This window comes from Anser brachyrhynchus (genome assembly GCF_964034855.1).
Source record: "Anser brachyrhynchus genome assembly, chromosome: 14".
In the NCBI taxonomy this organism is placed as follows: Eukaryota; Metazoa; Chordata; class Aves; order Anseriformes; family Anatidae; genus Anser; species Anser brachyrhynchus.
Genome location: NC_137709.1, coordinates 11594966 through 11609033, shown reverse-complemented (window position 1 = coordinate 11609033; position 14068 = coordinate 11594966). Strand labels below are relative to the sequence as shown.

Sequence of the window (14068 nt, the reverse complement as noted above, 5' to 3'; positions counted from 1 at the left end):
AACAACAGCACTGCAGCTGTTGTCTGCAGAATCAGGAAGACACTCTTACACCTTGAAGTTTGCCAGCAGAAGAGCTAGAGGTATTATTTAAAAAATTAAAGCCTGGGAAGTCTGTGCAGGCTGAGGTGACATGCCCTAGGAAGCATCTGCAGCACCTACACTGTCACTGGCAGCACAGATCAGCATCCTTGAGCCTGCCTTGACAAATGAGCTGAGAGAGAGGATCGCTGAAGAGGTAGAAGCATGCACTGTAATCAGTACACATGGGGCTATACACAGCTCAAACCTGTAGCCTGCCTTTACTGCTACTTTACCTCCACTGGTATCTAAGCAAATGACAAAAAAGCTTGCTCAGGATGTCTTCATGTAGACATACTCTTATGTATGCTCATAAGAGTATACTGACTTATACAAACTCATCCTGTATGCTCAGGATATCTTCATGTAGCAATACTCTTCCCTAACTGCAGTAGAGACATCACAGTGGCTGGGTGAGGACTGTTTGCCCATGGCAACCTTTTTCACTTGACAGCTCTTCTTTGCTTATCAACAAATCTTTATCCTCATGCCTAAAGCGCACAATCGTCAATCAGGAAAGCTGAATCAGATCCTCAGCCTTGTTAAGGAAAGGGCTGTTGCAGCATGGGTGCCTACACACCACCACTGCAGCACAGGATGGGCACTGTCCTTCACCACCTGCCTCCTGCAGGAAACTCAAGTGTTTATTTAACCATGCATGGTCTCGCTTATAACATCACCCACAAACATTCCTCCAAGATTTTGACCTTTTCCTCACCCAGCTACCACTATTACTTGCCACAATGTCTTCCTGAAATCCACCTACTACAGGGTATCCCAAAACAAGACACACAGGAGTTTATCAGTTCTCTTCCTTGATCCTAATGTATCCACTTCAGACTGCAGAAAAGTCTCCTTATTCCTAAATGGTCTCAGTAGCTCTGCTGGCCAGAAAGGGGATGCCTGGGGCTCAGCAGAGTGGGCTGTGGGAAAGACATCCAGAAATAGGCATCCCATCTTCCTGAGATTAACTTTTTAGGGAAAAAGGCTCAGATTTTGGACAAAGACTTTTCACACCTGGAGGGACTGGGGGAAGTAACACCCAAGACTGTGGGAAATGTTCTTTTGCATAAAGCAAAAGCACGGACATTATTATACACACACTACTTTTGGTACTGAGTCATCATTTCATGTAATATCCAGGATAATTTCGGTTTTGGACTGAATCTCTTTCTCAACATTATATAACTGGCATCTCTGCAATGTTAGGACCTCTTTTGCGATGCATGTTTTAGCTGTTTGTTACCCAACAACTATCCAGAGATTTCATTACAGCATTCATTAAAGGACCCTCTCACGCAGACACACAGCACAAATACACAAACCTGAATTCATTTATTGACAAATATTAAGCAAAATATACTTCAGCGCCAAAGTGAAGTTCATCACATTCCTTGTCCTCGCCCTCCAGGCAAAAGCCTGAATGAGCAGATGAAATGCGCATGACCTCTGGAAGGGAAACAAACTGCTTCTTGGGTAGCAGCAATCAGGCCTGCCCTGCTCCAGCACCATGACCTATTGATCCAAGACCTGTTAGCCAGACCTTCTGGATCTGCATCACATTAGCACCTCCATCATTTTTAGGCAGCCAGATTTCACAAGACAAGATCAGCAATTTTCTCTGCTCACAGCAGAAGTCAGCCAGCCTAGCGTTGTGATAGTGTGTGATGTAGAAATGACACTGCTACACAACCTGCTGTGCCCATCAATGAACACATCATGGAGCAGACATAGCAGCAGTACAGACTGGCTCTAAAAATTTTCTAGCCAAGAAAGCCCTGCCCTGCATTGCCAGCTGTCTAGCCAAAAGGGAGTGATGTGCCAGCAGTAGTAGCCACTGTATTGTATACCAAGCCTCTCCCAATATCAGTGTTCCTCTCACTTGCAAATCATGCAATGGAAGTCAGGTATGTGATTTTTTGTTTGTTTGTTTGTTTTACTTCATAGTGTGTTTGAGGAGGCTTCTCCCCTGCAGAGAGCAGCAAGTTAGCATGTGCATGGCTGAAGCTGGGCACCTCAACAAGCAGAAGAGCTGTGATGGTGTCCCGGTAGAAACAGAGAGCTCTGTCAGTTCCAGAGGTTGACAGCCAACTCTGCTACCAGCAGGAAGGTGCTCTCTTCAGTTCAGTCAAAGGTAGGTCCTGGATTTTGCCCCATGTGGTTTTATGAGGCTTACCACAGGCAGAAGGCACTTTTTTTTTTTTTTCACTGTGATTCTTCCTTTTTGCTTGATAGAGTATCTGCTTTGTCCTTGTCAAATGCACTGTGCCACAGAATCAGAGACTAGAATCATAGAATCATTAAGGTTGGAAAAGACCTCCAAGATCATCTGGTCCAATCATCACCCCACCACCAATGTCACCCACTAAACCATGTCCCTAAGTACCACGTCCAACCTTGTCTTAAACACCCCCAGGGACAGTGACTCTACCACCTCTTTGGGCAACCTGTTCCAATGCCTTACTGTTCTTTCTGAGAAGAAATGTCTCCTAATTTCCAACCTAAACCTCCCCTGGTGCAACTTGGGGCCATTCCCTCTAGTCCTATCACTGGTTATCTGTGAGAAGAGGCTGACCCCAGCCCCCAACACCTTCCTTGCAGGTGGTTGTAGAGAGCAACATGGTCTGCCCTGAGCCTCCTCTTCTCCAGACTAAACAACCCCAGTGCCCCCAGCCACTCCTCATAAGACTTCTGTTCCAGGCCCTTCGCCAGCTTCGTAGCCCTTCTCTGGACATGCTCCTGGGCCTCAATGTCCTTCCTGTAGTGAGGGGCCCAAAACTGAACACAGTACTCGAGGTGCGGCCTCACCAGGGCAGAATACAAGGGGACGATCACCTCCCTGGTCCTGCCGGCTACACTACTCCTGACACAAGCCAGGATGCCGTTGGCCTTCTTGGCCACCTGGGCACACTGCTGGCTCATGTTCAGGTGAGCATCAACCAGCACCCCCAGATCCTTTTCCTCTGCAGCTTTCAAGCTACTCTGCCCCGAGCCTGTAGCACTGCACGGGGTTGTTGTGACCAAAGTGCAGGACCCAGCACTTTGCCATGTTGAACCTCATCCCATTGGCCTCTGCCCATTGACCCAACCTGTCCAGGTCCCTCTGCAGAGCCTTCCTAACCTCCAGCAGATCGACACTTCCCCCCAACTTGGTGACATCTGCAAACTTACTGAGGGTGCACTCAATTCCCTCATCCAAATCATCAATAAAGATATTAAAGAGGATGGGCCCCAACACCAATCCCTGGGGAACACCTCTCATGACCGGTCACCACCTGGATTTCACTCCATTCACCAACACTCTCTGGGCCCGGCCACCCAGACAGTTTTTAACCCAGTAAAAAGTGTACCTGTTCAAGCCATGGGCTGCCAGCTTCTCCAGAAAGAGACTGTGGGAGACTGTGTCAAAGGCCCTGCTGAAGTCTAGGTAGACTATGTCAACAGCCTTTCCCTTGTCCACTAGGTGGGTCACCTGGTCATAGATGGAGATGAGGTTGATCAGGCAGGACTTGCCTTTCATGAACACATGCTGACTGGACCTGATCCCCCGGCTGTCCCACATATATTGTGTGATTGCATTCACGATGACCTGTTCCATCACTTTTCCTGGCACCGAGGTCAGGCTGACAAGCCTGTAGTTAGTTCCCTGGGTCCTCCTTACAACCATTCTTATAAATGGGCATCATATTAGCAAGTCTCCAGTCATCCAGGACCTCTCTGGATGATAGATGATGGAAAGCGGCCCAGCAATCACATTCGCCAACTCCCTCAGCACCCTTGGGTGGGTCCCATCTGGCCTCATGCACTTGTGACAGTCCAGGTGGAGTAGCAGGTCTCTAACTGTTTCCACCTGAAACATGGGGGGTTTCTTCTGCTCCCCATCCTTGACTTCCAGATCGGAAGACTGAGTACTCCAAGGATAAGTGGTCTGTCGCAACAAGCAGAGATGGCTGGAAGCAAATGTGAACACCATGCACAGAGGCACACCTCAGGGCTGCGGCCCAGCACCAGCTGAGGCAGTAGTGAAAAGATCCCCAATGGGAGAGAGATTCAGCAGGCTGGAAGAGAGAGCACTGGTGAGGCAGTGATACCAAGCAGCTGCTGTTGCTGGCTGGGAACATCACTGTACTCCAGGTAATCTCTGCACTCGAGGCAGAAAAGCTTCGAGCAGCTTGCCTGGGGGAGTCCAGATTAGCAAAGGGAAAGGAACTCCCCATCCCTTGGACCTTACTCCAAGAGCACTCAGGTCAAGCCAAGGGGTGGGAAACATCCTGAACATGAAGGGCTCTTTTGGTGTGTTTTGAACCAGAGAAAAAGCTGCTGAGTGGGGGAGCTTTGTCAGTGGTTTCACTGGAGGAAGAGGTGTGCAAGAGGCATACAAGGAGCAATAGGATTGGTACAGGCTTTGCTGGAGTAATCTGCTAGCCAAAACTGAATATCCCCCACACCTCCACAAGGGCTGGAGCACATCAGGAACCAGGGGACTCTTGCAAAGTGCCATGGACTTCAAAGTGGAATGAAAAATTCATGTGAGCACAAACACATGTACACATATATACATACACAGTTTTGTAGCTGAAATAAAGTCCCAGCCTTCCAATCAAAAAGCTGTTGAAAGCAAGAGGGTTGGATGCTCAGCTGGTACACATCATACACAGACTAACAAAGCCATAAGACCTAGCCCAGAGAAACATCTGTTGAGAACCTGGCTGATAGATTTTAACCTGATTTTACCCTCAAATTAAGCAAATGTGCAAATTCTGACACCAAAAAGAGGTTTCTCTGAAGGGCTTCCAAACGTCAGTGAACAATGTAGGAAATCTGCTTTGAATTTATGGGCGCTCAATTTTAGCGTGGGTTTAAGATAATTTAAAGTTTCGCTGCTTCCCTGAAAAACACCTTTCTGTCCAACTCATACTTTTGTGGCTGTCTTTTTCTGAGCTTCCAGCCAGGAAGTCTCAGATTTGGAGAGCAAATGCAGTTCCCTTCCCCTCTCACTCACCACCAGGCAAGAGAAATCAGCAAGATAAGCTGGGCTTTGACTTGCATGTGTAGTCAAAAATTTAAGGGCATTGTAAGGATGAGACAAGCTGTAAAAGAGCTCCAGGACCACTGGCTCCTCAGAAGTGTGATCATCACCATTACTGCATGGAGACAAGCCTTGTGTGTCTTATAGCTCTTCTCTGCAAAGCTTCTCTCCCTCATATTGACGAGTTCTCACCTTCCAGACATGCCTGAACTAAAATTCTTCATAGGGCTGCTGACTGAGTCTGCCAAACCTAATTACCTGAGTTATTAATTACCTAAATGTTTAATTCTTCCTGTGATTACATGTATTTGTTGTTACAATTTGGCACAGCTCAAAAATGCAGCACCATAACACTGCCCTTGTCAGAGGGGGACAATCACAGGTCATCTCAGTTCAAAACACAGATTTCTACCTGGAGTACAACATGGTTTCCAGGATGAGTGTCCTGGCCACGAGGCCATGCAAGTCTTTCACTGCTCAGGATGTTCTCTGGAGATGGTTAAGGAACTTGCAGTTTTGCTCCAATTGGGTCCTTGTGGGTCTAGTGACAGGTTCCCTCATGGACACACATTTCCTAATCATGTGTTTTGTTATTCTGCCCCAGACAAGAGGTCAATGCAACACGTGACACATCTGAACTACAGGTCTTTGCCATCCCAAACTGCCTCTACTGCCAGCGCATTTTCCACATCCCCGGTGCTGGTGGAGGGTGACCTGCCTCTAGGATGACAGAAGCTAGGGTAAGTAGCTTGACACAGCACCAAAGAAACTTCTGTGTGAACCAGGAGCTGTGGGGGGCTCCTTCCTGGCTTTCCACTCACCTCCAGCCTCATCTTTAGTGATGATGAGCTGGAGCCATTCCAGAGAATAGTATCAGATTATCTCACTGATCCCTGGCCTCTGCCCTGAACACGGTCTCCAGCACAGAGTGGACAGCCAGCCCTTGCTGGGAATTCACAGACCAGCAATTTCTCAGACAAAGGAACCAGCCCATATTTTTGGTCCTAATCACGAACTGCAAGCTCAGCTGCTCTTGGACTTATTGTCTTCAAGTTCTCTTCAAGAAACACTTTATTTTTCATTGAGCTTTACTTCCAGAAGAGAAGAAGCACATCCAAGCAAGAGCCATATGTGACCAATAGCTCCACGACCTCCCTACAGCCTCATTGCTTACTGCAAGAGCATGGCTCTTCTGTAGCAAAGCATCCAGGCACTGAAAAAGGCACGGGATCATATGATCTCCATACTGAACTCCCCTTACATACTTGAAAGCATTCATTGGAGTCCCAGGGGAAATGAGGAGGGGTTAGAGGAAGAAGAGGCTCTTTTTCCTTGCTCTCACTGCCCCTGGAGTTATGCAGCAGAAATGGGATGCAGGTCCACACGCTTACCCTGCCCTGGTGTCCTCCCATCTTCTCCAGTCAGTTTTGAGTTCAAACCTGTGCTGCAGTCCCACTAGAGCTCAGTGCTGAGACAAGACTGGAGATTAGGGTAGCACTCTGAGCGCAAGGCTAGCAGTCCAGTTGCAGAAAGAAGGATCATGGCAACACAGCTTTCACTTAGCCGCTTTGCAGCTGGAACCTGTCACACTAACAAAGGCAGGAGAATGAGATGAGGGCATGACCCCAAAGGTCAGCAGCCAGGCTATGCTCAGCCCTTCTCCAGATGTTCCTCTTCTCACCAGAGACTGGCTTTCACAGGTTACTTACATCCACCTCCAAAAAGGGATTGGAAATTGTATGCCCAGGACTCTGACTCATGAGGTTTTGGATCCACAGTGGGATTTTTTTTTACTAATGGACCACTCTGCTCCATCCTGCTCCTCAGCCAGGAGATCCCAGCCCTCTAGTCTGCCTAAAAGGAGAGAAGGATCATTCCTCAGCTCTGCTGTGTCTCTCACCTATAACCCTTCTGTTTGTATTAATACATGACATGTGAGCAACAGGCAGTGGAGGAATAGACCCACTTGCTCATTTATCAATCCATTCTGCAGGGCTAGATAGCTCCAGCAAAAAGGACCAGAAAGCAGCTGGAAGCAAAATCCTTTTCCTTTACCCCAGCATGAATCACTGGAGCTTGTGACTCAGAACCCCTCCATTCCCAAAGCTCAGCAAGTTACTGCACGTTGCTCTCAGCCACATGGCAATGGCAACAACAGTCCATTAGTTTAGACAGTGGAAATGCTCTAGTGAAAATATGCATGTGGACAGATCCTGGAGTACAGCTGACAGCTGGTACCTTGCATGTCTGGGTGTTTATAGAAAACAAAACTGCTACTGTAGGATATCCGCTGTGGGTTATCCCTCTTATAAACAAACCTTTTGGTTAATCTTTCTATGAGCTCCTTGGAACTGGTATATTTCCTACAAACAGAAGACTAAGAACAAATCAAGAGCATGTTCACCCTGTGATGTGGATGGAACTCATTCAGAAGGACCCTAACCAGCAGTGAAGTAGCTATCTTGGTTGCAGTACTGTTGAGTAACTCCAATAGCATGAACTTCCACCATGAAGCCTGAACCTGGTATCTGCAAGGAACCTTCACATCCCTCACTGAGCTCTGTATTAACATGGCAGCACTCTAAAGCACCCCTGGCTGGTAGACCTGGCTAACATACACCTGCTTGTGCTTCAGTACAACAACTGCCTCATGCTCAGGAGTGCCCTTCCTCCCTAAGACCCCTGGAATTTCAATCACAATGCCTTTCTACATAATCTTTCTATCAAATCCTGACTCATCTGAGAACTGAGGTCAAGCTGGTTCCTACTGAAAAATGAGATACTCTCTGCAGAGACTCTTCACCTGCTCTCCAAGAACTTTTCTAGTATTAACCTTTGCCATGGGCAGCTCAAGAAAATGGCACAATTCCTGTACCTCTGGCCTTATTAGCACTGACGAACAACAAAAGCCCAGTGCACACGCAATGTTTTCCTCACCACCAAGTAAAAATAAGAGAGAATGTCTGGAATTGCTGGAGAATTTAACCAGCTGAATGCTTTGCATTTCTCTGGTCTTTTCTCCCCAAGCAACCTCACAGAAGTACAGATGAAGCACAGACTGTCCAGTCTCACAGCCCTTCCCTTTCCAATTTGCTGCTTGCTTACCTTGCTATCAAGGCTTCCTTCCTTTTGTTGCTGCTCTTGCCTGTCTCCCCAGGAAGGCTGGTGCACTGGCCTCCTACTCCGCTGTCAAAGCTCTGGTGTTTGCTCCTCCCCATTCTGTTCTAACTTTTGCATTCTCACTGGTCAGTTTGGCCCAGTTCTCCAAAGTCTACCACAGAATCATGTTAAAAGCTGCAGTGGAAGAACGCTCTCCTTACCTAAGTTTGAGTCCTCAGGGGAAGCGTAGCACCTTCATAGCACATCAGTGCTCTTTCCTGAAACTACTGTTTCAGCTCTCTTGATCAATAAGAATTTTTTTTTCCTGCTCTAATTCACTGGCAGTGATTAGCTCTATCACACTGGGCAGTTGCCTTAAACCAGCCAGAACTGTCCTGGGGATCTCCACAGAGCATGCCATGAAGGGCTGACTAGGGGAAACTTCTTATGCAGAGATCTATGAGCACAAAAGTTAGATCAAGACTATCAGAGTGCTATAGGTAACAAAGTTTGGCCCTTAGCAACCACAAATGGGTCAAGAACACAGCATGAAGAAAGAAAGCTTTCCTTCCATAATAATCTCCTGAGTCTCCTCTACACTGGCAAACTGAAATGTATGTTCCTGTGTGTCACCTGAGAGTCTGTTTAAGCCTTATTGTAGGTTCCTCTTCTGCCTTCTGGTTTCAGAGGGGTCAGCACACTCCATTTGCATGGAAATATTACAACCTGGGAAAAAATAGAGAACGCAAATTCCCTTGCAGTGCCCTTCCAGTTCCCTGATTTGTACCAGGCCTAAGCTTTTACATCAGCCTGAGCATGCTGGAAAGGCAGTCACAGGTCCAGACACAAGATGAAAAAATAGAGTCCACAGGATACTCAGCTACCTGGAGTGAAACTCTACGTACCGGGACTGTGACATCTGCTCAGAAGTGCATTGGGGGAGGAATTCTTCCCTTCTAAAAGTCCTTTTGGGAAGTCACCACTGTAGTGCCCTTTAGACCATGTAGGAAAAGAGACCTACACTAGGAGAAGGTGTTCACAAATTCCACCTGTCCCAACCAACCCAAATCAAAGTGGGATTTGATTGAGAAACACCACAGGCAACCAACCAAGTGTCTTCTTCTGATGGCCATACGGAGCAAACAATGGGCAACCTCTGCAGCAATACAAAGCAAAGGAATGATCTGTGTCTAAGTAATCTACTAATAGATGCAATAAAAGGAATCCGTTCATGCTGCATAAGTATAACCCTGAACCTTTGTTTTCTTTGGCTACGCAGAAAGTACAGGAAGGGTCAATTAAATCATTCCCAGTTCCACTCTGCAGCCATTGCTAGAAAAAAAGGGGTTCTGCACTCTGGCCAAACGGATTTGTTGTGGGATGTATATGTGATAAAACACCCCCACAGTGCACTTCAGCAGAGGACTAGATTGTCAGCACATGTAACTCTACAGGTGAAAGTTCTCTTTACCTACCTCCTCTGGAGCAGGGAGCTACTGCAGAGCTTTGATACAGCACTAGAAAACAGAGTGGTCTAACCCCTCAGCTCATGCCTGGTCCTTTCCCCTACATGCAGCCCCACAGCCCTGCCATGGTCCGGGAGGTTCAAGGCAGGTGGTTGGTCCCTTGGCAGCCTCAGTGCACATCATTCCCCACTATGCCCAATCTTCTCAATTCCCCCAGCCCTTCCATCTTGCTCCCAATAGAGGAGATGCCCATGATACAGGCACTGTATTATCCCATCTGTGCACTTAAGGGGCAGAATTGTCCCTGCCAATGGCTGTGAGACAGCCCTCACTCCCTGCATGTTGCAGAACCCCTTGAGTAAATCCAGTCATCTTCAAGCAGCTGCTTCCTCTGCTTGGTGCTTCTGTGCTCTCCATCCCAAAGCTATCCCAAAAGTCTCCTCCCAGATCCCACAGTAGCAGCTAAGTTCTGATGTCACAAGTAGGAGACCATGCTTGAGGTCAGACTACCACTGCATGAGCACCCACTGCCATGCTGGCAGTTCTGGGGCAGTGCCCACAAAAGACTCTATGCCCAGGGCACAACTGGGTGGTGAACAGAGCTGGGTGTCTGTGCTCAGAGTAAAGGCACAAAAAAGGGTAGGGACAAACAAATCCTGCTACCAGTGATACCAGTGTGAAGCCAAAGCAAGCCTGTTTAGGTCAAGAGCGTTCTCAAGCACCATGGTAGCATGACCAAGAGCAGAACTGCATCCAGACAAGTGAAGAGCTACACTGTCTGACAGATTCCTCCAGGAACTGGTCCAGCTTGTAACTTCTCAATGCTGATAAAACATGAAGTCCTGACAGAGCTGCTGCTCTGTCCAAATACATTGCCAGATAAACTACAGATAAGAAACAGCCAGGGATAATCCCTCCCTGATACCATGACAGAGAATGAAATAACACTGTGCTGCTTTACCATCAAATCTTCTGTGTCTCTCCAAGACAGTTCTTGTATTTCCCCAGTTTCCACTCCCCATTTACTCAGGAATCGAACCTTATCAGTTAAAGGCAATCTAGACATTTTATACCAGCAACATCTTAAGTATTGCCTTGCTCATTCAGCAAGAACAGTCAGACCTTCTCTAAAGAATAGCCCGATTTCTCTAATAAGCATATCAGCAGAGTGAAGGTTTGTCACCCACATCTTTATCTGCAACCCAATGCAGTTACCACAAAAAGTGAGGCTATAACTTAAATCTGATCTCTGAAAGAGTTGGTCTATCTCAAGAAACAGTTCCTATGATCCTCCAAAATAGTGGCTTTTGATATTTACCTCAAGAAGAAGCAAGAAAACAACCAAACAACAAAGCATAACACACCAGAACCCCCAGAGAATTAGCACAACGCCCCTCAATTACCATATCACTGTGACAGGAGCTGAATGCTGCTGTTTTTAAACAGTACATCGCCCTGTATTCTTGGGCTTTGGATATTAAAAAAGAAGAAAAGTTCAAGAAGGAAGCAGACCTGTAACAGCATGTAATATGAATGAGATGCAGAGATTTCCACACTTGCCTGACAAATGTTCCCTATCATTTGCACCAATTCAGGCAACCCACAAGTACCTTCCTGCTGGCTTTCTTGCTTCTGTCTTCTTCCTTTAAGTAAAATTTGTTAAAAAAGGGAAGTACCTTTTCCTGGGTCAGGTTCTCTTTCCCCTTTTTTCCCTTCTTTGTTCTTTTTGCTCTTTCCTTTCCCTTTTTTCTTGTTCTCGGACATTCTGCACAACTGTTTACAGTCTCAGGAAAAGACAGTCCACACCAGATCTATATGCCCCACAACTGCTACTCCAAATGTTACTTGCCAGCTGCAACTTCCGACTGTTCTTATATTGTTTCTGACACTGACAACACCCACCACTGGGTGGAGAAGCAAAACTTTAACTATTTGCTCACTGCTCCCAGTTATCTGAAAAGATGCACTGGGTTACAGTGGGAGGACCAGGGGAGTACTGCTACAGTATGAGAGCAGCTCTCCTGAGAGTGTCGTGCACACATTAAGTCCAGAGATGTTTTTCTGTCGCTGACTCTGTCTCTGGCTACAAATAAGTTCTGAACAGCTTCTGGAGCATTGTGGAAGTAAGTGCTTGGGGCAACTCCTGAGGTTCAAACTTCAGTAATTAGTGAGAAGCAGTGAGGTCTAAGAAAAAGAGTAGAGGGTTGCAACCCATTCTCATTCTGTTTCAACCCAGCAGAGGGATTACGTTCGCCTTTCTTTTCATGTTGCTGCTGCCACCATAAGCAGAGCAATTTCACCTGGCCTTGCACCCAGATCTTTGTTGTCCCAGAAGGTCTTTCTAAAAGGAAGCAATAGCTGGAGAGAGCCTTACCTGCATTTCTCGTATCTGTCTTCACTCTCTGGGAGCTCAAGGTGGCTGATTAAGCCCATGTCTCATCTGCTTAGGGGTTAACAAAGCCCTTTTCCACAGGTCCAACATACGATGAGTGACTCAGCCCAGTCCCTTTCTGTACGGCAGGCCATGCTGACATCGCCTCAAAAGTCCATCAGGATCCCCACCTGGAAAGCTCGAGTATTGTCAGATCATTCCCAGATGCAGCTATGGGCTTCAAAGGCCCAAAGAGCCATAAGCCATAAGGCACTGGGTAACATAGCAAATCCAGTTATCCATGAATCAAATACAATTCGAAGCACGTGAGTAAAACATATCTTACGGAGAAGCACTCCTGCCTGGTGCATGGACATCAAGAAATGAAGGAGCTATCATCCCCCTTGGGATTTTCTCCCAGCGGTTAATCACCCTCATTGTTAAAAATGTCCGCCTGCTTTGAAGTAGAATATCTGGCTTCACTGTCCAGCCATTGTTTTTTCTCTGTTTTCTCCTCTCTATTAAAAAGCCCTTCAGCAACTGGTATTTTCTCCCATGGAAGAACTTTACACACTGTAATCAAGTTATCCCTCAATCTTATTTTTGATAAGCTAAACAGATGAAGCTTTTTTCCATTGCTTGCTGTAATGGTATTTTCTCCAGCTCAGGGATCATATTCACGGCTATCCCATTTTGCAATCCTAATTAAGCTAAGAACACAAAAAACAGGCACTATTCCATTCTCTTGTGTACAGAGTCAAAAACAGAGGCAAAATCCCTGTTGCCACCCCTTCCTGGCCATTTTAACATCCAAGGGTCACATTCAGGCACCAAGCTTCCCAAGGAAAATCTGTTCTCTTGTGTTTCTACTGCTGTTCCTACCAAGTCCTGGCTCTGAAGGATACAGTTCCCCTGCTCTCTAACTAGGATGAATTTCTTGCTCTTTCATAGCACCTCTCTCTGTGGTAAAGCTTCATTTCATTTGAAAATAGCCGGTGTGCTAGCCACTCAGATCACCCTCTCCTGCTTCTTTCTTCCCATTGCTGCTTGAAACTCCAACAGTCTCTGTGTCAGCTTGCTCATTTTACCATCAGTGATTGCATGTTCACCTCCAAGTTGCTGGTGACAATGATCTCACTAGAAACACTTCACAGAACAATGAACTGCCCGACAGCAACAACTTTTTGGTATATGCTAGTTGATTGCTTCTTTGCCTGGATGTGAGATACATTTGAAAACTTAAAAGCACTTATTTTCCATTATTTTGCAATTTGAATGTAGGACATCACCAGACTGAGTACATTGTATACAGCATTAAGAGAAGCTAACAGGTATACGCTGGCGAGTACCTAAGCAAACTTGCTTTGAACTCTTCGATAAAAGCTACCAAGCCTGTTCACTTGGAGTTTGAGTCTAATAGACATTGTTTAACATCCTCTGTGGATTTTTGGTCACAGGACCGTAGCCCATCATATTGTTTCTTTTCTGAATGCAGGATAATGGTGATTACTGACTACTTTGCATCTTCTAAGTCATTACAAATGAAATTTCCGTATGTTTATTTCACTATTTAACTCATAACTAACTCCATATTACTAATATATTTCTAGGGTCCCTTAATTCTGTAGCTGTATCTGATAGACAATTTCCCTCCAGATGTTTTTAGCTTGTCCTCTATATACCATATCTCCAGATGCATGTGGATTGCTACCTATTTTTCTCTTTTCAAAATTTGTTCATATTTATTGTTTCCAGTTGCTGCTTTCATTGCTACCAAGCTCAGATGACTATTTGCTAAACCTTGTCCTCTTTCTTGACTCAGAAATCTCAACTTTCTTGGCCTCTGCTCAAAGAGCTTCCAGTTCTTACATACGTTTTCCTGTGGATGTTTCAATACCCAATCAATTTTGTTCTATTTTCCTCAGCCTTGGAAAACTGGTTTCTTTGAATCCTTAGGAGTGTCTTACAGGTATTTATGTTTAGGACTCTCCTCCGCTAGCCCATATGAATGAAAATCCATCATGG

General features: G+C 46.1%; 1 protein-coding gene across 7 annotated transcripts in view; it reads right to left on the bottom strand.

Annotated features, from left to right (window-relative positions):
- NRG2 (neuregulin 2) overlaps positions 1-14068 on the bottom strand; it is a 175953-nt gene that overhangs the window by 83514 nt on the left and 78371 nt on the right. Inside the window, exon 1 of one of the 7 annotated variants that reach the window (XM_080554953.1) lies at positions 11349-11516. The exons of the other annotated variants lie outside the window; for them this stretch is intronic. Coding sequence (XP_080411079.1) covers positions 11349-11436 — 88 coding nt within the window. The 5' untranslated portion in view covers positions 11437-11516. Of the gene's footprint in view, positions 1-11348; positions 11517-14068 lie in introns of those variants that run through there. 7 annotated transcript variants of the gene reach the window in all.